Source organism: Balaenoptera physalus, assembly GCF_965194825.1.
Source record: "Balaenoptera physalus genome assembly, chromosome: 4".
NCBI classification, from domain to species: domain Eukaryota; kingdom Metazoa; phylum Chordata; class Mammalia; order Artiodactyla; family Balaenopteridae; genus Balaenoptera; species Balaenoptera physalus.
The window spans coordinates 88,441,775-88,467,505 of NC_138891.1; the positions used below are offsets into that span (position 1 = coordinate 88,441,775).

Consider the following 25,731-nt stretch of genomic DNA (forward strand, 5'->3'; position numbering starts at 1 on the left):
CAGCTAAAAGCGTGACTAGTCTTATACTATCAACAGTCGAGTTTTAAACCATTGAGTATTGTGTTAATTTAAGGGGAATTACTAAAATTTAAAGCAAAAAGTCTTATTCACGAGTTCTCTCTTCTACATGCGAACTAGTTATCTATTTTTTCTTGACACTGAATTTTTCTGTGACTTTTTTTACCCCAATGGCTTGCACTTGATTTTTCAGATATTTACGCCCTGCCTTCCAATCAAAACAGTACTCAAAAGTATCAATTTTGTAAACGTAAGTTATATTTTTCCCACAGCTCTTAGGGCAGGCTCTTAAACATTAAAGCCTTCAAATATTTAATTTTATTTCTATTTTTAAATAGTATTTCTCAACATGAAAAAATATATAACATATTTGGACAAAACTGCTTTCCTGCACAACAGTGACCCTGAAATCATGCCATTAAATATTAGAGGCTGTGTAGTTATTTGGTTCTCTGGAAGCAGACACTGAGATCAAATGAGGAGTACAAAAGGCTTATTAGGGAACAACATCTGGGAGAAAAGTGAAGAAGAAGGATTGAGTAGGGAAAGCTATCAGCAGACCTTACAAAGTCCCTGATAGGCAAACAGGCAGATTCACAGCAAAGACCACCCATTAAAGGAGTTCCACTCTGGGTGGAAATGGCTACAGTTGCTTTTACTCCTTAATCCTCCTTCTAGGATTATAAAAGTACTCACCAGCTATTCCAAATTGGTTTACCTGTCACTGCAGGTGACTATTTTAATGCTAATAAGCTCTTACTAAATTCTGCTATAAAGTTTAATGGTTATCAGATAGGAAAAGGCAGAAGATCTTTCAATGCAAGCAATAGACCAAGATTCAAATAGCTATGCAAATCCACAACAGCAGAAATAAAATCTAATTTGAAAACCAAACATGAGATGTCAATGGCTCTAAGACCACAGTCACTTAAAAAATGGAAAAGCTTATTTAAAGATGGTAATTTAATTAAAGGTTGAAAATTTGAGGGGAAATAATGAAAATAAATGTCAAAGAAACTCAGCACTTAGTATTATAAATAAAAAACAATCTTTCATGAAGAAAGTAAAATAGCTATAAATTACACAGCTTTATATAGATACACAGGTGGATAGGGACAAGATTTAGTTTAAACCGAGTCTAAAATCATAGAATTTTATGACAGAACTTGAAAAAACATATCTGAATTCTTTTATTTTAAACCTACATTTATATATAATTTCAATCATTTTAAGTTCTTGAAAATACTTTTACAATAATCCTCACACCACCACCAAGATATACAATTCAAGTACACCTACCTAATACAGTTACAGTTGTAGAGGACTGAGCATTTCCAAGTGGGAATGTGACAGCTTTGCATATATATTGTCCAGAATCAGAGAATCCTATGTTATGTAGAGTAATTGTTGCATCATTAAGTGAATAGTTTTTAAACAAGACTCTTCCCTGATATTCTCCTTGAACAGAGAATCCATATTGAGGATGATGAACTGCAACAGTCTGTGCACTTTTGCCATGTATCTTCTCCCATAAAATTTGTGTTATAGTCTCATTTCCTTCAATTAAACACTTCAGCGAAACATTCTTTCCCCATACTGCTGTGACATGTGGCTCCACAATAACTGGTCCAGCTAAGGCACCTAAGGAAAAAGAAAAAAGCATAGTTCTTAAAAATGAAAAGAAGTTACACTAACATATGATGAAATTCCCTCCCTTCCTGTTTTCCTCTCTCCCTTCTTCTCCTTGTGTAAGTATACACACACACACAGAGGCACAGACACTAATGACCAAGTAACAGGAAGGACTGAAAAGAGCTAGATGTTCCCAGGGCTGGATTTAAGACCCAAAGAATGATTCTTAAGTGAATCAAATAATCACCAATATGTGTTGCAGTGGAAAAAGCACTAGATTGGGCCAAGAGTAACCTTAAGAGCAGGTCCTTCCCCAGTCAAGCCACCAGGTAAGGTCCCAGCCCTAGCTGACACCCTGACTGCAGCCTTGTGAGAGACTCTGAAACAAAGGACCCAGCTGATCTATGCCTAGATTCCTGACCCAAAGAAACTGAGAGGTGATAAATATATGCTGTTTTAATACTATTAAATTTTAGGGTATTTTGTTACTCAGCAACAAATAACTAATACATTTAGGATCTGCCAAACCAAATATACTACCAAAGTTTCTTCCTTTGGAGAGTTCCTCTACCAAAAAACTGTATAAAACACTTCGTTAAAGATAGACCAACTGCCAGAAAACATGAATTTAAAAAACACATATAAATGTGAAATTAAGTTTTTCTATCTCACAGATGAAGAAAAACTATTCTACAAGCAAAAGTTAAAATAAAATGATACCAAACTTCACTTTTATAATACTGATTTCCTTCCTAAAAGCAATGGACGAAATATAAATCATTTTAAGGAACATAGGACTAATACTCATGAATACTAAACTCAAGCAAGATGCTCTTCACTGACAGGTATATTAGAACATATATAACAAATCCTCGGAGAGTTTACAACTCACATACATGTCCTGGCAAAATAAATGCTCAAACTAAGAAGTAAACCAATATAAGCACTTGAATATGGAAACTGCATAAATACCTTTAAAGTTTAGAGTTATGTCTAATTAATATTTTTAAATAAACACAAAAATGCAAAAGGGTATCACTTAAAAAGATAACCAAGAAAAATGTGTTTAAACATATTCAACAGTTCTAAACAACAACAAAACCTTTACACAATATTAACTCCATGAATAATATTTTTTCCTTTTTGGGAGGAAAAAAAACCCATAAATGAATATATTAAATACATACATGGATACATAGATAGATAGACAAATAGATAGTTAGATATGAGGGAAAACTTTACCACCCAAGAGATGATTGAGGATATTACAAAAAAGGACCGACAATTCACACTGACCATACTTAACAGCTATGGAAGAAAAAGGCTTTCTTTTAGCCACTCCACCAAAAAAGTATCAAGTCCAAAAAAATTTACCATCATTGCTCTTATCATGCTTTCAAGCATAATTACAAAGCTTTTAAAATTTAACCTAAAACATTTAAAATATGAAAGTATTCTAATGCATTTTAACAAGCTATCGTAAGCCTAGTACCCAAAACTACGCAAATGAAAGGGCAATTTACAAATATTGAAAATTTCATATAATATTATGAAAGAACATACAGCTCTTTATTTAAAGAAAAAGACACAATGACCAAGTAGGATATTCAAGAGTGTAAGGATATTTTTAGACTAGTCATCACACTGAAAGGTCACGTAACTTTCTCATCTGATGCCAAAAAGACATTTAATAGAATTCAATAGTCATTATCTGATTTTTTTGAAAATTAGTTTATTTATTTTTTAATTTTTGGCTGCGTAGGATCTTTGTTGCTGTGCGCAGGCTTTCTCTAGTTGCAGCAAGCAGGGGCTACGCTTTGTTGTGCTGCGCGGGCTTCTCATCATGGTGGCTTCTCTTGTTGCGGAGCACAGGCTCTAGGCACGCAGGCTTCAGTAGTTGTGGCACACAGACTCAGTAGTTGTGGCTTGCGGGCTCTAGACTGCAGGCTCAGTAGTTGTGGTGCACGGGCTTAGTTGCTCCGCAGCATGTGGGATCTTCCCAGACCAGGGCTCGAACCTGTGTCCCCTGCATTGGCAGGTGGATTTTTAACCACTGTGCCACCAGGGAAGCCCTCATTATCTGATTTTTAAAAAAATAACTAACAACTGAGAAAAGGATTCTCAATAATAAAGTAGATTTTTCTCAAATCAATGGCCATCACAATGCTAAAATTTAAAAGGGGGCATGGTTATTAATGAAAGACCAAGACAAGATGGTGCACTGTCATTATCATCATTCAACTTAAGACTAGAAATTCCCATTCAATGAGACAAGAAAAGGAAAGAAGGAAGAATAAGAATAAGAAAGGAACAGACAAAATTATTATTTGAAAAACCTATTACTAGAAAAACCTAAGAAGGCCAAGTAAAGCGCTATTAGAACAAATAATGTGGTTTCTTGCAAACCATGCAAACTGTATATACAAAATGTATATTCATCATGTCATAAGAGGTGATAACCTTTACAAATTTACTGTAGAAAAAGTCAATATTTGCAAAATATTAACATTTAAAACACCCATGAATAACGTTGTAAAGAACCTAGAAACCTGAGCAATTAACTTGAGTAAATGGAAGATATGTTCCTGAGAAGAAAGATGTAATACTCACTATATAGACGGCAAATCTCTCCATGTTAGCACACAAATTCAATGCAACTGCAGTAAAAACCATGACAAAAATTCTTGAAACTAAACTAGGGACAATATGTTTTAAAAAAAAAACCACAATAGCACAGTAAAGGGGAGAAAGAATACTAAAGTAAAAATAATAAAAACCTTAACGTCTTAAAACAATTGAAAGTACACAAACAGATCAACATGTAGAATGACATACAATATGTAATATGTTGTACGAGTGGGGAAATAATGAATTAGTCAAGACATGATGAAAGGACAAGAGCTAATATTTGGAAATAGATCTACCCCGCTTTACTAAACACACACACACACATGCACACACGCACACATACACACAAATCCAGATGGATTAAAGATCTAAATGTAAAAAAATGAGCCACATATTCCATATATACTGACAATAATTTTTTGCATATTCTGGAAGATAAACATTAGTTACTCTAAGGAGTGATACTACTAAGCATTAAAGAAAGAACTTTTAGTTTTTACTTTGTGTACTTCTTTGATGTCAGAATCACAGTAAATAATGTTCAAAATAAAAGCAAATAAAAAATAAACAGAATCATCTTCCTCAGGTGGAGGCAGAAAAGAGATAAGATAAAGGAAGTATTATGGACTGAATGTTTGTGTTCCTCCAAAATGTATATATTGAATACGTAACTGGTGGTGGGGTCTTTTTGCGGTAATTAGGTTATATGAGGGCAGGGCCCACAGGCTGGCATTAGTGTCCTCATAAGAAAAGGAAGAGAGAGTAGGGCTCTCTCTCCCTCTCTGTGAGGACAAAGCAAGAAGGTGGCTGTCTACAAGTCAGGAAAGGGTCCTCAACAGGAACTGAATCTGCTTGCACCTTGATCTTGGATTTCTTAAACTCACAGAACTATGAGAAATAAATGTCAGATGTTTAAGCCAACCAGTCTATAGTGTTTTGTTATAGCAATCCCACCTTACTAAGACATTAAGTATCAGAATTAACTCGAAGGGGTAGTGCTAATGATATCTCCTTACAACCTTAAGAATAATGGCTTATGGGGTAGCAATACTCGTATCAGGCAGAACAGACTTTAAAAGAAAATCCAGAGCAAAAGACAAGGAAGGACATCATATAATGATAAAGGGATCAATCCAAGAAGCAGATGTAATATTTGTAAACATATATGCAACTAATATAGGAGCACCTAATAGGAGCACCTAAATATATAAAGCAAATAATAATAGACACAAAGGAAAAATTGACAAAATATGGTAACAGTATGGGATTATAATACCCTACTTACATCAGTGAATAGATCATCCAGACAGAAAACCAATAAGGAAACAGTGGTCTTAAATGACATATTAGACCAGATGAACTTAATAGATATCTACAGAATAGATATCTCATCCCAACACAGAATACACATTCTTTTCAACTGCACATAGAACTTTCTCCAGGAAAGATCACATGCTAGGCCACAAAAAAGGTCTCAGTAAATTTAACAGACTGAAATTATATCAAGCATCCTTTCTGACCACAATGGTATGAAACTAGAAATTAATTACAGAAAGAAAAATGGAAAAAATACAAACATGTGGAGACTGAACAACATGCTACTAAAAACAAATTACAAAAAAACCCCACAATGCGTCCATGAACAAATCAAAGAGGAAATCAAAAAATACCTTGAGACAAATGAAAACAAACACAACTTTCCAAAATCTATTGGACACAGTAAAAGCAGTTCCAAGAAGGAAGATACAAGCCAACCTGAAGAAACAAGAAAAATCTCAAACAACCTAACTTTCCATCTAACAGAATTTAAAAAGAAGACAAAGCCCAAAGGTAGAGAGTAGAAGGAGGAAAATAATAAAGATCAGAGCAGAAATAAATAAAATATAGACCAAAAAAAAAAACCCAAAAAACCCACCAACAGAAAAGACCAATGAAACCAAGAGCTGGGTTTTTGAACAGAGAAACAAAAGTTATAAACCTTTAGTCACAATCTTCCAGAAAAAGAGAGTCCAAATAAAATTAGAAACAAAAGAAAAGTTACAGCCAACATCACAGAAGTACAACAAACAATCATAATACCACAAACAGTTATACACCAACAAATTGAACAACCCCCCCCAAAATGGATAAATTCCTAGACATTACAATCTTCTAAGACTGAATCAGGAACAAATAAATAGAAAATCTGAACAAACCAATTACAAGTAATGAAACTGAATCAGTAATCAAAAAACTCCAAAAAAAACTAAAGCCCAGGACCAGACAGCTTCACAGGGCAATTCTATCAAACATTTAAAGAGTCAGTACCTACCCTTCTCAAACTATTCCAAAAAGCTAAAGAGCAGAGAACACTCTGAAACTCATTCTGCAAGGCCAGCTTTACTCTCATACCAAAATCAGAAAAAGACACTACAAACAAAGAAAACTGCAGACCAGTATCTCTGATGAACACAGATGCAAAAATCCTCAACAAAATATTAGCAAACAGAATTCAACAACACATAAAAAGGACCATACATCATGATCAAGCAGTATTTCAGGATGCAAGGATGGTCCAATATCTGTAAATCAATCAATGTGATACACCACATTAACAAAGCGAAGGGTAAAAAAGCACATGATCATCTCAACAGATGCAAAAAAAAAAAAAAAAAAGCATTTAACATCTATTTATGATAAACTCTCAACAAATTTGGTACAGAGGGAACATACCTAAACATAATACAGGACATTTACGACAAACCCACAGCTAATATCATACTCAATGGTGAAAAGCTAAAAGCTTTTCCTTTAAGATCAGGGACAAAACAAGCATGCACACTCTTGCCACTTCTATTTAACATAATATTTAAAGTCCTAGCCACAGCAATCACACAAGAAGAAGAAATAAAGGCATTCCATTTGGAAAGGAGTAAGTAAAACTGTCACTGTAGATGACATGCTGCTATATATAGAAAACACTAAAGTCTCCACCAAAAAAAATTGGAAATAATAGATTCAGTGAAGTTGCAGGTTACATAATCAATATACAAAAACTGGCGGATTTCTATACACAATGACAAACTATCAGAGATAGAAATTAAGAAAACAATTCCATTTACAATTGCACCAGAAAGAATAAAACACCTAGGAATAAATTTAACCAAGGACGGGAATTCCCTGGCAGTCCAGTGGTTAGAGCTACCAAGGGCCCGGATTCGATCCCTGGTCAGGGAACTAAGATCCCACAAGCTGCATGGTGTGGCCAAAAAATTAAAAAATTAATTTAACCTAGAAGGTGAAGACCTGTACATTGAAAGCTATAAGACACTGATAAAAGAAATAAGAAAAGACACAAATAAATGGAAAGATATCCCTGTTCATGGATTGTTAAAATACCCATACTACCCAAAGCAATCTACAGGCTCAATGCAATTCCTATCAAAATTCCAGCGGCATATTTCACAGAACTAGAACAAATAATCTTAAAATTCGTATGGAACCACAAAAGAACCCTAACAGCCTAAGCAATTAAAAAACAAAAAAAGCTGGAGGGATCACACTCCTTGACTTCTGACTATACTACAAAGCCACAATAATCAGAACACTATGGTACTGGTATAAAAATAGACACATGATCAATGGAACAGAATAGAGAGCCCAGAAACAAACCCACACACAAAAACTCAAAATGGATTAAAGACCCAAATGCAAGACCTGAAAACATAAAACTCCTATAAGAGAGCATAGGCAATACATTCTTTGAAATTAGTCTTAGCAATATTTTTTTGGATCTGTCTCCTCAGGCAAGGGAAACAAAAGCAAAAATAAACAAATGGGACCAAATCAAACTTAAACACTTTTTCACAGTGAAAGAGACCAACAAAACGAAAACACAACCTACTGAGTGGGGAAAGATATTTGCAAATGGTATGTCCAATAAGGGGTTACTATCCAAACTTAACAAAGAACTCATACAACTCAATATCAAAAAACTAAACAACCCAATTAAAACATGGGCAGAGGACCTGGACAGGCACTTTTCCAAAGAAGAAACAGATGGCCAACAAGTACATGAAAAGATGGTCAACATCACTATCATCAAATACAAATGCAAATCAAAACCACAATGAGATATTACCTCACTACTCAGAATGGCTATCATCCAAAAAAACAAAAAATAACAACTATTGATGAGGATGTGGAGAAAAAGGAACCCTCATGCACAGCTGGTGGAAATGTAAATTGGTACAGCCACTATGAAAAGCAGTATGATGGTTCCTCAAAATATTAAAAATAGAACTACCATATGATCTAGCAATTCCACTCCTGGGTATTTACCTGAAAAAACAAGAGCACTAATTTGAAAAGATATATGCATGCCAATGTTCAAGCAGAATTATTTACAATAGCCAAAACACAGAAACGACTTAAATATCCATAAAGAAGATGTAATACACACACACACACACACACAAAATGGACTATTAGTTATAAAAAAGAATAAAACTTTGTCATTTGCAACAAAATAGATAGACCTGGAGGATATTCTGCTTAGTGAAATAAGACAGAGAGAGACAAATATTATACTATATGTTTTCTCTTATACACAGAATCTCTTTATTTGTATCATCATATACAAATACAAATCAAAACCACAATGAGATATCACCTCACAGATAGAATAAACTAATGGGAGAGAGGGGAGGGGAGAGAAGGGGAGAGAGTTATGAAGGGGGGAGAGAAGGGAAGAGAGTTGTGAAGAGGGGCACAACAGGTGAAGGGGTTTAAGAGGTACAAACTACTAGGTACAAAATAAAAAGTTACAAGGATACAATGTGCAGCACAGCGAATATAATCAATATTGTGTAATAACTTTGCGGTATATTCTATATTAAATTACCATGTTGTACACCTGAAACTAATATAATATTGTAAGTCAACTATACTTTAATTAAAGAAAAACTTTTTAAAAAAAAGAAAAAAGAACCATGGCTAATGGCCACCATTACTAAAGAGAATATTTGGAGATAGGAAATAGAAAAAATGGATCCACTGAGTCAAAAATGTATTTAAAATATTTTACAATACTTAAATGGGGAAAACCACTCTCAGCACAACAACAAAGAAAAACCACCAAGGAAAAAGTTGATAGATTTGACCAAAAAAATTAACCCTCTAATAATTGAAGAGCCTGAGCAGATACTTACCAAAAAACTATAAATGGTTTTTAACGTGTTCAATTTTACTCATAAACAAATATTAATGAAACTATCAGGTTTTTCTTTTCGATTTTTTTTGTTTTAATTTCTAGGAAGTTATAAGTGGTTTTTTACTTTCTAATTTTTCTACAGAAACATTCTGAGTAGTTTTTGCTTGTTGCAAAAGTCAATTCTGGTGTAAAACTTTTTTGTTTGTTTCAACCCTTAAACCTTTACTCAAGGCTTTATACTACCCTTTAAGTACTGATAATTTGGCTCTCCCTTAGATTCCATGAGTTTCTAATGACCTATCTCCTTGTTTTTCAGTTAGCCAGTTAGTTTCTGTTGCTTGCAAACAAAAGTGTCTATTACATTTCCAATCCTAGACTAAACCCAAAAGTTAAAAGCCATTTCTGAATAAGATTTTCCCCCATGGAATCTTAAAACCGTGGAAAAACAGATTTTCCTTTGTGGTTCTTAGACCAAGGTCAATATTAGAATGCCTCACACTCAAGATCTCCCAAACATTGAGCCTTCTTCCACCGACTCTCCCATCTGAAGCTTCACTGGAGCGTTAGACTGGAGAGCAGAAGTGTACTGGAGAAACAACTGTTTATTACTAAAAATCTAAGTTATTTGAAGTATGTTCTTCATTAATGGTGATGTAAAGCCTACAATATAAAGACGCTAAGAACAGCAAAGAACTGAACCTATCATGTCTGGCAAGACCTTAACTTTGTAATATCCTGGCTACTGCACACTCTAGAAGCCAAGGAAAAAACATGATAAGATACGATGTTCTGTTTCTGCTCTGTGTGTCTATTTCATATAAATCAAATAAAAAGTTTTGTAGTTAATCAACTGAACTTATCATTCTTTCAAAGAGAAAGACAGAAAGGATTGCTTTTCCCCTACCTGTGGCTCCCATGAAAACACAACAACCAAGAATAAACAACTATTCGGAATTTTCATGTGTATTTGACTGTATTGACTGAATGACTATTCAGTGAGTATTTAGAGTACCCAGAGCATTCAAGTCATCAGGAAATATATATATATTGATCAAGAAGCTTCTAACAGAAAAAAATATATATAGGACTGATGTAACTTCTATGGATTTTTTCAAAACAAAAACAAACAGAAAGACTTGAGATTCATATTAGAGATCACATTAAAGAACACTGATTGAAATGGAAGTACGAGTAAAGTGGCAATTGTCCAAGAAATGAACCAAGAACTAAAAGAAGTCATCACAAATCTATCTTTAATACTATCCTTTTTGATATTTTAATATTATCATTTACTACATTTTACTTTTCACCCTACAAGAAATGACAGGCATCTTGGACATTTTAGGTCCCAGGATCTTCCAAATGTTAGGATCTACAGAATAAGTATATGCAAATAGTATACAAATGAAACATTTATTGATTGTACTTGTACTGTGTCCAACTACAAACAACACTTCCAAACACCTCTAAAGTAGGGATCCTTTCAGACTCCTCAAAATTTAGAATAATTTTTTGAAGCAACGACTGAAGTAAGTATACATTTTCAAGAGACTAGTAAAATCAGAGAATCTAGGTATCCTCAACAGTTTCAGCACACTTAAAAACATTTTAGAGGAATTAAATATAACACCAGTACATTCAGTAATTAGTCTGAATTGTTTTAAACTGATAAATGTTTACCATGTCAACTTCAAATATTTAACAAAAGTCTTTTCAACAATATCCCCAAACAACACTCAAAACAGAGATAAGTGCAGACAGAGTAGAGCCAAGTGACTAATAAAATGTGAAAACTATTTATAAGCTAAAAACTCAAATACTATTAGAGTATGAAAGAATCTCTAACTCTGGGATCATAGGAGATCCTATATTCTAAGGAAAAGCTTGGATCACATATCACAAATGGTTGAGAGAATCCAGGGCATTAATCTATCAGTATGTACTTTGTTTCCAGGCACTGTTCTAGGTGCTGGGAATAGTACTGAACAGATAGATGTCCCTGTCCTTACGGGGTTTACATTCTAATTGGAAAGACAGAATTAACAAGAAAATAAAAAGATACCAGATAGTAAGAACTATGGAGGAAAATAAAGGAAGGTAAAAGGGACAGTTATTACTTTACGGTAGAACCATAACTTTTTGATCAAAGAGTGATAAAAGAAGGCCTTTTTAAAATAACACTGGAGCAGAGATTGGAAAAAAGTGAAAAAGTGAGAAAAAAGAACCTTTCAGTGTCCCTATAGTGAAGTGAGAGGAAGAATGGCAGGAAATGAGGCCACAGTGGCAGCAGGGGACCAGACTATACATTTGTAGGACTTGGCTTTTATTAATCCTGATAAAATGAAAAATTAGACAGTTTTTAGCAGAAACATGACATATTCTAATTTACCTTGTAAAAGGACTAAACCAAGGATTCCAGTTAAGAATGTATTTTGTTAAAGAAGGAGAGAGAAGATGGGGTCTGGACCATACTAATCAAAGTGGCAGTGTTAAGTAGTGGTCAGATTCTGGATATACTGTATTTTGAAAGCAGACCAAATAGGATTTTTGGTGATGGAACCAAATATTGGGTCTAAGATAAACAGAGAAGCCAAAATTACTCGAAAGCTATGGCCTGAGTAAGTGGGATGGTGGAGTTGCCATTTACCAAAATGAGAATTAGGAAGTGGAGCATTTTTAAGGGGTAGAGTTCAGAAGTGCAGTTTTTAACTTGTTAAGTTTGTGATACCTATTTCACAACCAAATGGATATATTCATAAGCAGCTGAATACATAAAAGTATGCTGTTCTGGAGAAAGTGATGGACTGAGAATGTAAATTTAGAGTAATCAACCTGTAAAAAGGTATATAAAGTTATTAGGCTGAATGAAACCACTAAAGAGTATTAACAACACAAAGACTAAGCACCCATGGAGCATTCAAACATTTAAAGGTTTGGAAGTTAAATAGAATTCAAAAAAGATGGCAAAGGGTGGCCAGGGAAGAAAGAAGAGGACCAAGAAGTATCCTACACAATAAGTTAGCAAGTACCTAGAAAGAGAGTGATCAATTACTCCAAATGCTGTGTAGGCCAAAAAAGAGGACTGATAAAAGTAACTAATGAATTTGGCAACTGTCTTTAGTGAGTGGTGAGGATAAAAACCTGATTGGACTAGATTTGTAATACTATGGACACTTCTGATTCTAGCCAAAGAAGAGTAACAGCATGTACCCAACTGCTTGAAACAACCATATCAAGACAATAAGCAGCAGGCAACAAAAGATAATGATCCCCGGGAGACAGCAAACACACAGATGAGCCACATGACTGGCCTCAGCTTACCGCCCATAGTGAATTCCAGAGCCACAACTAGGGAGAGAGAACCTAAAGAGCCAGGCAGTCTCCCTGAGTCCTATGCAACCTCATACTGAAGATTCTACCCAGTAAAATCAGCCAAGAAAGCAAAATAAAAGGCATCCAGATCAGGAAAGAAAGAAACTATCTTTACTTGCAGAAAATACAACCATCTGTGTAGACTATCAGATGGAATCTACAAAAAAGCTACTATAACAAGGGTAATTAGCAAGGATGGTAGTAGTCTTATGTACGACCTAAGATCAATATACAAAGATCAATTATATTTCTATGAATTAGCAATGAAAAATTGGGAAGAAATTTTCAACACTGTTGTTTAGCATTAAAAAAAAAGGCTAAGGACAGATCTGACAAAAGCTATGAAAAACTAGTAAAGATAAAAGCTGCAAAATTGGCTGAGAGAAGTCAAAGACCTAAATAAAATAAACAGAAAGGCATACTTGTTCATAGATTAGAAGATTCAATATTTTTTTAATTTATTTTTTTATACAACAGGCTCTTATTAGTCATCCATTTTATACATATTAGTGTATACATGTCAATCCCAATCTTCCAATTCACCCCACCCAACCCCCCACTTTCCCCCCTTGGTGTCCATACATTGGTTCTCTATATCTGTATCGCTATTTCTGCCCTACAAACTGGTTCATCTGTACCATTTTTCTAGATTCCACATGTATGTGTTAATATATGATATTTGTTTTTCTATTTCTGACTTACTTCACTCTGTATGACAGCCTCTAGGTCCATCCATGTCTCTACAAATGACCCAATTTTGTTCCTTTTTATGGCTGAGTAATAGTCCATTGTATATGTACCACATCTTCTTTATCCATTCGTCTGTCAGTGGGCATTTAGGTTGCTTCCATCATCTGGCTATTGTAAACAGTGCTGCAATGAATATTGCAGTACATGTGTCTTTTCGAATTATGGTTTTCTCTGGGTATATGCCCAGTAGTGGGATTGCTGGATCATATGGTAATTCTATTTTTAGTTTTTGAAGGAACCTCCATACTGTTCTCCATAGTGGCTGTATCAATGTACATTCCCAACAAGAGTGCAAGAGGGTTCCCTTTTCTCCACACCCTCTACAACATTGGTTGTTTGTAGATTTTCTGATGATGCCCATTCTAACTGGCGTGGGGGGATACCTCATTGTAGCTTTGATTTGCATTTCTCTAATAATTAGTGATGTTGAGCAGCTTTTCATGTGCCTCTTGGCCATCTGTATGTCTTCTTTGGAGAGATGTCTATTTTGGTCTTCTGCCCATTTTTTGAATGGGTTGTTTCTTTTTTTTAATATTGAGCTGCATGAGCTGTTTATATATTTTGGAGATGAATCCTTTGTCCGTTGATTGGTTTGCAAATATTTTCTCCCATTCTGAGGGTTGTCTTTTCATTCTGTTTATAGTTTCCTTTGCTGTGCAAAAGCTTTGAAATTTCATTAGGTCCCATTTGTTTATTTTTGTTTTTATTTCCATTACTCTAGGAGGTGGATCAAAAAAGATCTTGCTGGGCTTCCCTGGTGGCACAGTGGTTGAGAATCTGCCTGCCAATGCAGGGGACACGGGTTCGAGCCCTGGTCTGGGAAGATCCCACGTGCCATGGAGCAACTGGGCCCATGAGCCACAATTACTGAGCCTGCGCGTCTGGAGCCTGTGCTCCGCAACAAGAGAGGCCGCGATGGTGAGAGGCCCGCGCACCGCGATGAAGAGTGGTCCCCACTTGCCGCAACTAGAGAAAGCCCTCGCACAGAAACGAAGACTCAACACAGTCATAAATAAATAAATTCTTTAAAAAAAAAAAAAAAAAAAAGATCTTGCTGTGATTTATGTCAAAGACTGTTCTTCCTATGTTTTCCTCTAAGAGTTCTACAGTGTCTGGCCTTACATTTAGGTTTTAATCCATTTTGAGTTTATTTTTGTGTATGGTGTTAGGGAGTGTTCTGATTTCATTCTTTTACATGTAGCTGTCCAGTTTTCCCAGCACCACTTATTGAAGAGACTGTCTTTTCTCCATTGCATACCCTTTCCTCCTTTGTCATGGATTAGTTGACCACAGGTGTGTGGGTTTATCTCTGGGCTTTCTATCCTGTTCCATTGATCTATATTTCAGTTTCTGTGCCAGTACCATATTGTCTTGATTCCTGTAGCTTGGTAGTATAGTCTGAAGTAAGGGAGTCTGATTCCTCCAGCTCCGTTTTTTTCCCCACAAGATTGCTTTTGCTATTCAGGGTCTTTTGTGTCTCCATACAAATTTTAAGATTTTTTGTTCTAGTTCTGTAAAAAAAATGTCACTGGTAGTTTCATAGGGATTGCATTGAATCTGTAGATTGCTTTGGGTAGTATAGTCATTTTCACGATTTTAATTCTTCCAATCCAAGAACATGGTATATCTCTCCATCTGTTTGTGTCATCTTTGATTTCTTTCATCAGTGTCATAGTTTTTTGAGTACAGGTCTTTTACCTCCATAGGTAGGTTTATTCCTAGCTATTTTACTCTTTTAGTTGCAATAGTGAATGGGATTATTTCCTTAATTTCTGTTTCTGATCTTTCATTGTTAGTGTTTAGGAATGCAAGAGATTCCTGTGCATTAATTTTGTATCCCGCAACTTTACCAAATTCATTGATTAGCTCTAGTTGTTTTCTGGTGGCATCTTTAGGATTCTCTATGTATAGTATCATGTCATCTGCAAACAGTGACGGTTTTACTTCTTTTCCTCTTTGTATTCCTTTTATTTCTTTTTCTTTTCTGATTGTCGTGGCTAGGACCTCGAAAACTATGTTGAATAATAGTGGTGAGAATGGATATCCTTGTCTTGTTACTCATCTTAGAGGAAATGGTTTCAGTTTTTCACCATTGAGAATGATGTTTGCTGTGGGTATGTCATATGTCCTTTATTATCTTGATGTAGGTTCCCTCTATGCCCAGTTTCTGGAGACTTTTTATCATAAATGGGTGTTGAATATTGTCAAAAGCTTTTTCTGCATCTATTGAGATGATCATATGGTTTTTATTCTTCCATTTGTTAATATGATGTATCACACTGCTTGATTTGTGAATATTAAAGAATTCTTGCATCCCTGGGATAAATCCCACTTGATCATGGTGTATGATCCTTTCAGTGTGTTGTTGGATTCTGCTTGCTAGTAATTTGTTGAGGATTTTTGCATCTATATTCAGCAGTGATACTGGTCTGTAATTTTTTTTGTAGTATCTTTGCCTGGTTTTGGTATCAGGGTGATGGTGGCCTCGTAGAATGACTTTGGGAGTGTTCCTTCCTCTGTAAGTTTTTGGAGGAGTTTGAGAAGGATGGGTGTTAGTTCTTCCCTAAATGTTTGATAGAATTCACCTGTGAAGCCATCTGGTCCTGGGCTTTTGTTTGTTGGAAGATTTTTAAACACAGTTTCAATTTCATTACTTGTGATTGGTCTGTTCATATTTTCTGTTTCTTTCTGGTTCAGTATTGGAAGGTTATATACCTTTCTAAGAATTTGTCCATTTCTTCCAGGTTGTCCATTTTATTGGCATATGTTGCCTGTAGTAGTCTCTTAAGATGTTTTGTATTTCTGTGGTGTCTGTTGTAACTTCTCCTTTTTCATTTCTAATTTTATGGATTTGAGTCCTCTTCCTCTTTTTCTTGATCAGTCTGCCTAATGGTTTATCAATTTAGTTTATCTTCTCAAAGAACCAGCTTTTAGTTTTATTGATCTCTGCTACTGTTTTCTTTGTTTCTATCTCATTTATTTCTGCTCTGATCTTTATGACTCCTTTCCTTCTACTAACTTTGGGTTTTGTTTGTTCCTCTATCTCTAGTTCCTTTAGGTGTAAGGTTAGATTGTTTATTTGAGATTTTTCTTGTTTCTTGAGGTAGGATTGTATTGCTATAAACTTCCCTCTTAGAACTGCTTTTGCTACATCCCACTGGTTTTGGATCATCGTGTTTTCATTGTCATTTGTCTCTAGCTATTTTTTGATTTCCTCAGTGATCTCTTGGTTATTTAGTAACATACTGTTTACCCTCCATGTGTTTGTGTTTTTTACATTTTTTTCCCATTTAATGGATTTCTAATCTCATAGCGTTGTGGTCAGAAAAGATGCTTGATATGATTTCAATTTTCTTAAATTTACCAAGGCTTGATTTGTGACCCAAGATATAATTTATCCTGGAGAATGTTCCATGTGCACTTGAGAAGAAAGTGTAATCTGCTGTTTTTGGATGGAATGTCCTATAAATATCAATTAAATCTATCTGTTCTATTGTGTCATTTAAAGCTTGTGTTTCCTTATTAATTTTCTATCTGGATGACCTGTCCATTGGTGTAAGTGAGGTGTTAAAAGTCCCCCACTATTACTGTGTTACTGTCGATTTCCTCTTTTACAGGTGTTAGCGTTAGCCTTATGTATTGAGGTGCTCCTATGTTGGGTGCATAAATATTTATAATTGTTCTACCATCTTTTTGGATTGATCCCTTGATCATTACTTAGTGTCCTTCCTTGTCTCTTATAACATTCTATATTTTAAAGTCTACTTCATCTGATATGAGTATTGCTACTCCAGCTCTCTTCTGATTTCCATTTGCATGGAATATCTTTTTCCATCCCCTCACTTTCAGTCTGTATGTGTCCCTAGGTCTGAACTGGGTCTCTTGTAGACAGCATATAGATGGGTCTTGTTCTTGTATCCATTCAGCAAGCCTGTGTCTTTTGGTTGGAGCATTTAATCCATTCACAGTTAAGGTAATTATCAATATGTATGTACCTATTACCATTTTCTTTTTTTTTTTTATTCAAACAGAAACTCACAAAAATTATAATCATCCTCATCAGTTCATTCAGTCCCATGTAATTAATTTGTTTTTTCATCTTGATCTTTTATTAGCACTTTTATGAATTCATCAGTTTTCCATTAGAGTTCTGAAAATGCTTATTCATTCAGTTCAGCAGTATACTCAGTTACCAGAAACCTGTACTTGTCAGAGTCTTTTCCATGAATTCCTTGAAGATGAAACCCTTTTATAGGAACATTTTTGCAAAAGCATCAGAGTACACCCAGAACTGTCTGTAAATGACAAAAGACTTAAAAATGACCACGGTTAAAGATTTGATTGAAGTTCATAATAATGCAATTGACAAGGAAATTTAGTTATTTCTGAGATATACATTTTAAAGTAATAACTAGAATTATGACTTACAACATTATACCAGAACATATAAGATTTTTAGAAATTTCATGTAATATCTGAAACATTTATATTAACATATTTCCATACAAATAACCCAATGAAAGTTTAGTATTAGTTGTTTTTTGTTTGTTTGTTTTTTATACTGCAGGTTCTGATTAGTCATCAATTTTATACACATCAGTGTATACATGTCAATCCCAATCGCCCAATTCAGCACACCACCATCCCCACCCCACCGCGGTTTTCCCCCCTTGGTGCCCATACGTTTGTTCTCTACATCTGTGTCTCAACTTCTGCCCTTCAAACCGGTTCATTTGTACCATTTTTCTAGATTCCACATACATGCGTTAATATACAATATTTGTTTTTCTCTTTCTGACTTACTTCACTCTCTTTGACAGTCTCTAGATCCATCCACGTCTCAACAAATGACTCAATTTCGTTCTTATTTATGGCTGAGTAATGTTCCATTGTATATATGTACCACATCTTCTTTATACATTCGTCTGTCAATGGGCATTTAGGTTGCTTCCATGACCTGGCTATTGTAAATAGTGCTGCAATGAACATTCGGGTGCATGTGTCTTTCTGAATTATGGTTTTCTCTGGGTATATGCCCAGTAGTGGGATTGCTGGATCATATGGTAATTCTATTTTTAGTTTTTTAAGGAACCTCCAAACTTTTCTCCATAGTGGCTGTATCAATTTACATTCCCACCAACAGTGCAAGAGGGTTCCCTTTTCTCCACACCCTCTCCAGCATATGATGTTTGTAGATTTTCTGATGATGCCCATTCTAACTGGTGTGAAGTGATACCTCATTGTAGTTTTGATTTGCATATCTCTAATAATTAGTGATGTTGAGCAGCTTTTGATGTGCTTTTTGGGCATCTGTATGTCTTCTTTGGAGAAATGTCTATTTAGGTCTTCTCCCCATTTTTGGATTGGGTTGTTTGTTTCTTTAATATTAAGCTGCATGAGCTATTTATATATTTTGGAGATTAATCCTTCGTTGATTCCTTTGCAAATATTTTCTCCCATTCTGAGGGTTGTCTTTTCATTTTGTTTACGGTTTCCTTTGCTGTGCAAAAGCTTTGAAGTTTCATTAGGTCCCATTTGTTTATTTTTGTTTTTATTTCCATTACTCTAGGAGGTGGATAAAAAAAGATCTTGCTGTGATTTATGTCAAAGAGTGTTCTTCCTATGTTTTCCTCTAAGAGTTTTAAAGTGCCTGGTCTTACATTTAGGTCTCAAATCCATTTGGAGTTTATTTTTGTGTATGGTGTTAGGGAGTGTTCTAATTTCATTCTTTTACATGTTGCTATCCAGTTTTCCCAGCACCACTTATTGAAGAGACTGTCTTTTCTCCATTGTATATCTTTGCCTCCTTTGTCATAGATTAGTTTACCATAGGTGTGTGGGTTTATCTCTGGGCTTTCTATATTGTTCCATTGATCTATGTTTCTGTTTTTATGCCAGTACCATATTGTCTTGATTACTGTAGCTTTGTAGTATAGTCTGAAGTCAGGGAGTCTGATTCCTCCAGCTCCGTTTTTTTCCCTCAAGACTGCTTTGGCTACTCAGGGTCTTTGGTGTCTCCATACAAATTTTAAGATGATTTGTTCTACTTCTAGTTCCGTAAAAAATGCCACTGGTAATTTGATAGGGATTGCATTGAATCTGTAGATTGCTTTGGGTAGTATACTCATTTTCACAATGTTGATTCTTCCAATCCAAGAACATGGTATATCTCTCCATCTGTTGGTATCATCTTTAATTTCTTTCATCAGTGTCTTATAGTTTTCTGCATACAGGTCTGTCTTTTGTCTCCCTAGGTAGGTTTATTCCTAGGTATTTTATTCTTTTTGTTGCAATGGTAAATGGGAGTGTTTCCATAATTTCTCTTTCAGATTTTTCATCATTAGTGTATAGGAATGCAAGAGATTTCTGTGCATTAATTTTGTACCCTGCAACTTTACCATATTCATTAATTAGCTCTAGCAGTTTTCTGGTGGCAGTTTTAGGATTCTCTATGTATAGTATCATGTCATCCGCAAACAGTGACAGTTTTACTTCTTCTTTTCCAATTTGGATTCCTTTTATTTCTTTTTCTTCTCTGACTGCCGTGGCTAGGACTTCCAGAACTATGTTGAATAATAGTGGTGAGAGTGGACATCCTTGTCTTGTTCCTGATCTTAGAGGAAATGCTTTCAGTTTTTCACCATTGAGAATGATGTTTGCTGTGGGTTTGTCATATATGGCCTTTATTATGTTGAGGTAGGTTCCCTCTATGCCCACTTTCTGGAGAGTTTTTATCAGAAATGGGTGTTGAATTTTGTCAAAAGCTTTTTCTGCATCTATTGAGATGATCATATGGTTTTTATTCTTCAATTTGTTAATATGGTGTATCACATTGATTGATTTGCGTATATTGAAGAATCCTTGCATCCCTGGGATAAATCCCACTTGATCGTGGTGTATGATCCTTTTAATGTGTTGTTGGATTCTGTTGGCTAGTATTTTGTTGAGGATTTTTGTATCTATATTCATCAGTGATATCTGTCTGTAATTTTCTTTTTTTGTAGTGTCTTTGTCTGGTTTTGGTATCAGGGTGATGGTGGCCTCATAGAATGACTTTGGGAGTGTTCCTTCCTCTGCAATTTTTTGGAAGAGTTTGAGAAGGATGGGTGTTAGCTCTTCTCTAAATGTTTGATAGAATTCACCTGTGAAGCCATCTGGTCCTGGACTTTTGTTTGTTGGAAGATTTTTAATCACAGTTTCAATTTCTTTACTTGTGACTGGTCTGTTCATATTTTCTATTTCTTCCTGGTTCAGTCTTGGAAGGTTATACCTTTCTAAGAATTTGTCCATTTCTTCCAGTTTGTCCACTTTATTGGCATAAAGTTGCTTGTAGTAGTCTCTTAGGATGCTTTGTATTTCTGCAGTGTCTGTTGTAACTTCTCCTTTTTCATTTCTGATTTTATTGATTTGAGTCCTCTCCCTCTTTTTCTTGATGAGTCTGGCTAATGGCTTATCAATTTTGTTTATCTTCTCAAAGAACCAACTTTTAGTTTTATTGATCTTTGCTATTGTTTTCTTTGTTTCTATTTCATTTATTTCTGCTCTGATCTTTATGATTTCTTTCCTTCTGCTAACTTTGGGTTTTGTTTGTTCTTCTTTCTCTAGTTTCTTTAGGTGTAAGGTTAGATTGTTTACTTGAGATTTTTCTTGTTTCTTTAGGTAGGCTTGTATAGCTATAAACTTCCCTCTTAGAACTGCTTTTGCTGCATCCCATAGGTTTTGGGTTGTCGTGTTTTCATTGTCATTTTTCTCTAGGTATCTTTTGATTTCCTGTTTGCTTTCTTTAGTGATCTCTTGGTTATTTAGTAACGTATTGTTTAGCCTCCATGTGTTTGTCTTTTTTACGTTTTTTTCCCTGTAATTCATTTCTAATCTCATAGCGTTGTGGTCCCAAAAGATGCTTGATATGATTTCAATTTTCTTAAATTTACTGAGGCTTGATTTGTGACCCAAGATGTGATCTATCCTGGAGAACGTTCCATGCGCACTTGAGAAGAAAGTGTAATCTGCTGTTTTTGGATGGAATGTCCTATAAATATCAATTAAATCTATCTGGTCTATTGTGTCATTTACAGCTTCTGTCTCCTTATTTATTTTCATTTTGGATGATCTGTCCATTGGTGTAAGTGAGGTGTTAAAGGCCCCCACTATGATTGTGTTACTGTCGATTTCCTCTTTTATAGCTGCTAGCAGTTGCCTTATGTATTGAGGTGCTGCTCCTATGTTGGGTGCACGTATATTTATAATTGTTATATCTTCTTCTTGGATTGATCCCTTGATCATTATGTAGTGTCCTTCCTTGTTTCTTGTAGCATTCTTTATTTTAAAGTCTACTTTATATGATATGAGTATAGCTATTCCAGCTTTCTTTGGATTTCCATTTGCATGGAATATCTTTTTCCATCCCCTCACTTTCAGTCTGTATGTGTCCCTAGGTCTGAAGTGGGTCTCTTGTACACAGCATATAGATGGGTCTTGTTTTTGTATCCATTCAGCGAGCCTGTGTCTTTTGGTTGGAGCATTTAATCCATTCACGTTTAAGGTAATTAGCGATATGTATGTTCCTATGACCATTTTCTTAATTGTTCTGGGTTTGTTTTTGTAGATCCTTTTCTTCTCTTGTGCTTCCCACTTAGAGCAGTTCCTTTAGCATTTGTTGGAGAGCTGGTTTGGTGGTGCTGAATTCTCTTAGCTTTTGCTTGTCTGTAAAGCTTTTGATTTCTCCATCGAATCTGAATGAGATCCTTGCCGGGTAGAGCAATCTTGGTTGTAGGTTCTTCCCTTTCATCACTTTAAGTATATCATGCCACTCCCTTCTGGCTTGTAGAGTTTCTGCTGAGAAATCAGCTGTTAACCTTATGGGAGTTATCTTGTATGATATTTGTCATTTTTCCCTTGTTGCTTTCAATAATTTTTCCTTGTCTTTAATTTTTGTCAATTTGATTACTATGTGTCTCAGCGTGTTTCTCTTTGGGTTTATCCTACCTGGGACTCTCTCTGCTTCCTGGGCCTGGGTGGCTATTTCCTTTCCCATGTTAGGGAAGCTTTCCACTATAATCTATTCAAATATTTTCTCAGGTCCTTTCTCTCTCTCTTCTCCTTCTGGGAACCGTATATAATACGAATGTTGGTGCAATTAATTTTGTCCCAGAGGTGTCTCAGGGTGTCTTCATTTCTTTTCTTTTCTTTTTTTTTTTTTTTGTTTATTCTGTTCCATGGCAGTGAATTTCACCATTCTGTCTTCCAGGTCACTTATCCGTTCTTTTGCCTCAGTTATTCTGCTATTGATTCCTTCTAGTGTAGTTTTCATTTCAGTTATTGTATTGTTCATCTCTGTTTGTTCTTTAAGTTTTCTAGGTGTTTGTTTTTTAATTCTTCCAGGTCTTTGTTAAATATTTCTTGCATCTTCTCGATCTTTTCCTCCACTGTTTTTCCGAGATCCTGGATTATCTTCACTATCATTATTCTGAATTCTTTTTCTGGAAGGTTACCTATCTCCACTTCGTTTAGTTGTTTTTCTCGGGTTTTATCTTGTTCTTTCATCTGGTACATAGTCCTCCGCCTTTTCATTTTGTCTATCTTTCTGTGAATGTGGTTTTCATTCCACAGGCTGCAGGACTGTAGTTCTTCCTGCTTCTGCTGTCTGCCCTCTGGTGGATGAGGGTATCTAAGAGGGCTGTGCAAGCTTCCTGATGGGAGGAACTTGTGGTGGGTAGAGTTGGGTGTTGCTCTGGTGGGCAGAGCTTAGTAAAACTTTAATCTGCTTGTCTGCTGATGGGTGGGGCTGGGTTCCCTCCCTGTTGGTTGTTTGGCCTGAGGTGCCCCAGCACTGGAGCCTACCCAGCTCTTTGGTGCTTACCAAAGGCGCCCCAGCACGGGAGCCTACCCAGCTCTTTGGTGCTTACCAAAGGCGCCCCAGCACGGGAGCCTACCCAGCTCTTCGGCTAATGGTGGACTCTGGAAGGGCTCACACCAAGGAGTACTTCCCAGAACTTCTGCTCCCAGTGTCCCTGACCCTGTGGTGAGCCACAGCCACCCCCTGCCTCTGCAAGAGACCCTCCAACAGTAGCATGTTCAGTCTCCTATGGGGTCAGTGCTCCTTCCCCTGGGTCCTGATGCGCACACTACTTTGTGTGTGCCCTCCAAGAGTGGAGTCTCTGTTTCCCCAACTCCTGTCAAAGTCGTGCAATCAAATCACGCTAGCCTTCAAAATCTGACTCTCTAGGAATTCCTCCTCCCGTTGCCAGACCACTAGTTGGGAAGCCTTACGTGGGGCTCAGAACCTTCGCTCCAGTGGTTGGATTTCTGTGGTATAGGTGTTCTCCAGTTTGTGAGTCATCCACCCAGCAGTTGGGATTTGATTTTATTGTGATTGCACCCTTCCTACCGTCTCATTGCAGCTTCTCCTTTGTCTCTGGATGTGGGGTATCTTTTTTGGTAAGTTCCAGTGTTTTCTTGTCAATGACTGTAAAGCAGTTAGTGGTGATTCCGTTGTTCTTGCAAGAGAGAGTGCTCAATATTTTTAAAACATAATTCTCTGTAAACTGATCTACAGATTCAACACAATCCCAATCAAAATCTAATCAACCTTTTTATAAAAACTGACAAGCTATTACTAAAATTAATATGGAAGTACAAATGTAAATTTTTGTGACCTTGGCTTGGCAAATATTTTCTTAGATATGTTACCAAAAGCACAATCAGTGGATTTCATAAATTTTACAATTTTCTGTTCTTCAAAAGACACTTCTTAAGAGAAGCCACTTATTGCGAAAATGTCTTTTGCAAATGAAATCTGATAAAGGATTTATAGGTGATAAAGCACTTGAATCCAAAATACATAAAGAATTATCGAAACTCCATAAATACAAAACAGGTCAATAAAAATGGGCAAAAGATTGGAACAGACACATCACCAAATAGCACATGAAAAGATGTTCAACATCATCTGGGAAATGCAAATTAAGGCCATGTAAGACACCACTACATATCTATTAGAGTAGCTAAAATTTAAAAAGACTGACACTACCAAGTGTTGGAGAGAATGTGGAAAAATGAACTGTCCTACATTGCTGGTTGAACTGTAAAACGGTACCTCCTCACTGGAAGATAATTTGGCAGTTTCTTTAGCATACAAGCACCATATCATCCACCAACTTCACTCCTTTATCTTTACTCAGTAGGGGAAAAAAAAAGCATGTCCCTATACAAAGACTTGTACACAAATGTTCATAGCAGTTTCATTCTTAACAGCCAGAAACTGGAACTAACCCAAATGTCCATCTACAAGTGAATGAATAAACAAATTGTGGTATACCTGTACAATGAAATACTACTCAGCAATAAAAAGGAATACTCAAGTAGGAAGGAATCTTCTTCAACTTGATAAAGAACATCTATTTAAAAAACCTACAGCTAACACCATACTTAATGGTGAGAAACTAGAAGCTTTCACCATAAGATCAGGAACAAGTCAAGAAGGTTCCCACTGTTGTACCTTTTCAACATAATACTGGTGCAATAAGAATAGGAAAATAAATAATACTGATTAGAAAAGAAGAAATAAAACACTGTTCACAAATCACATGATCGTCTATGTAGAAAATCAGAAAGAACTGATTTTTGAAGACAAAAAACTCCTCAAACTAATAAGCAATTATAGCAAGGTTGTAGGATACAATTGCTTTCCTACAATATTAATGATAAACAAGTAGAATTTGAAATTAAAAACACAATATCATTTACATTAGCACCCAAAAAGTAAAATATTTTGGTATAAATCTAACAAAATATGTACCAGATCTATATAAGGAAAACTAAAGAACTAAATAAATGTAGAATATTCCATGGAATATTCCATAGAATACTGAATCAATATTGTCAAGATGTCAGTTCTTCCCATCTTGATCTATAGATTCAACACGATCCTTGCTCCCAACAAATTGCTTTGTGGATATTGACAAACTGATTCTAAAACGTATATGGAATAACAGAAGATACAGAATAGCCAACACAATACTGACAGAAAAGAAAGTCAGAAGACATGTCATATGACTTCAAGACTGACTATAAAGATATAGTAATCAAGACAGTGACACTGGTGAAAGAACAGATTGATAGAACAGAGACCCCAGAAATAG

General features: G+C 35.6%; 1 protein-coding gene across 2 annotated transcripts in view; it reads right to left on the reverse strand.

Moving 5' to 3' along the window:
- NECTIN3 (nectin cell adhesion molecule 3) overlaps positions 1-25,731 on the reverse strand; it is a 139,284-nt gene that overhangs the window by 92,060 nt on the left and 21,493 nt on the right. For both annotated transcript variants that reach the window (XM_082460192.1, XM_082460191.1), the window contains exon 2: positions 1,318-1,659. In XM_082460192.1, coding sequence (XP_082316318.1) covers positions 1,318-1,659 — 342 coding nt within the window. The remainder of the gene's footprint in view (positions 1-1,317; positions 1,660-25,731) is intronic.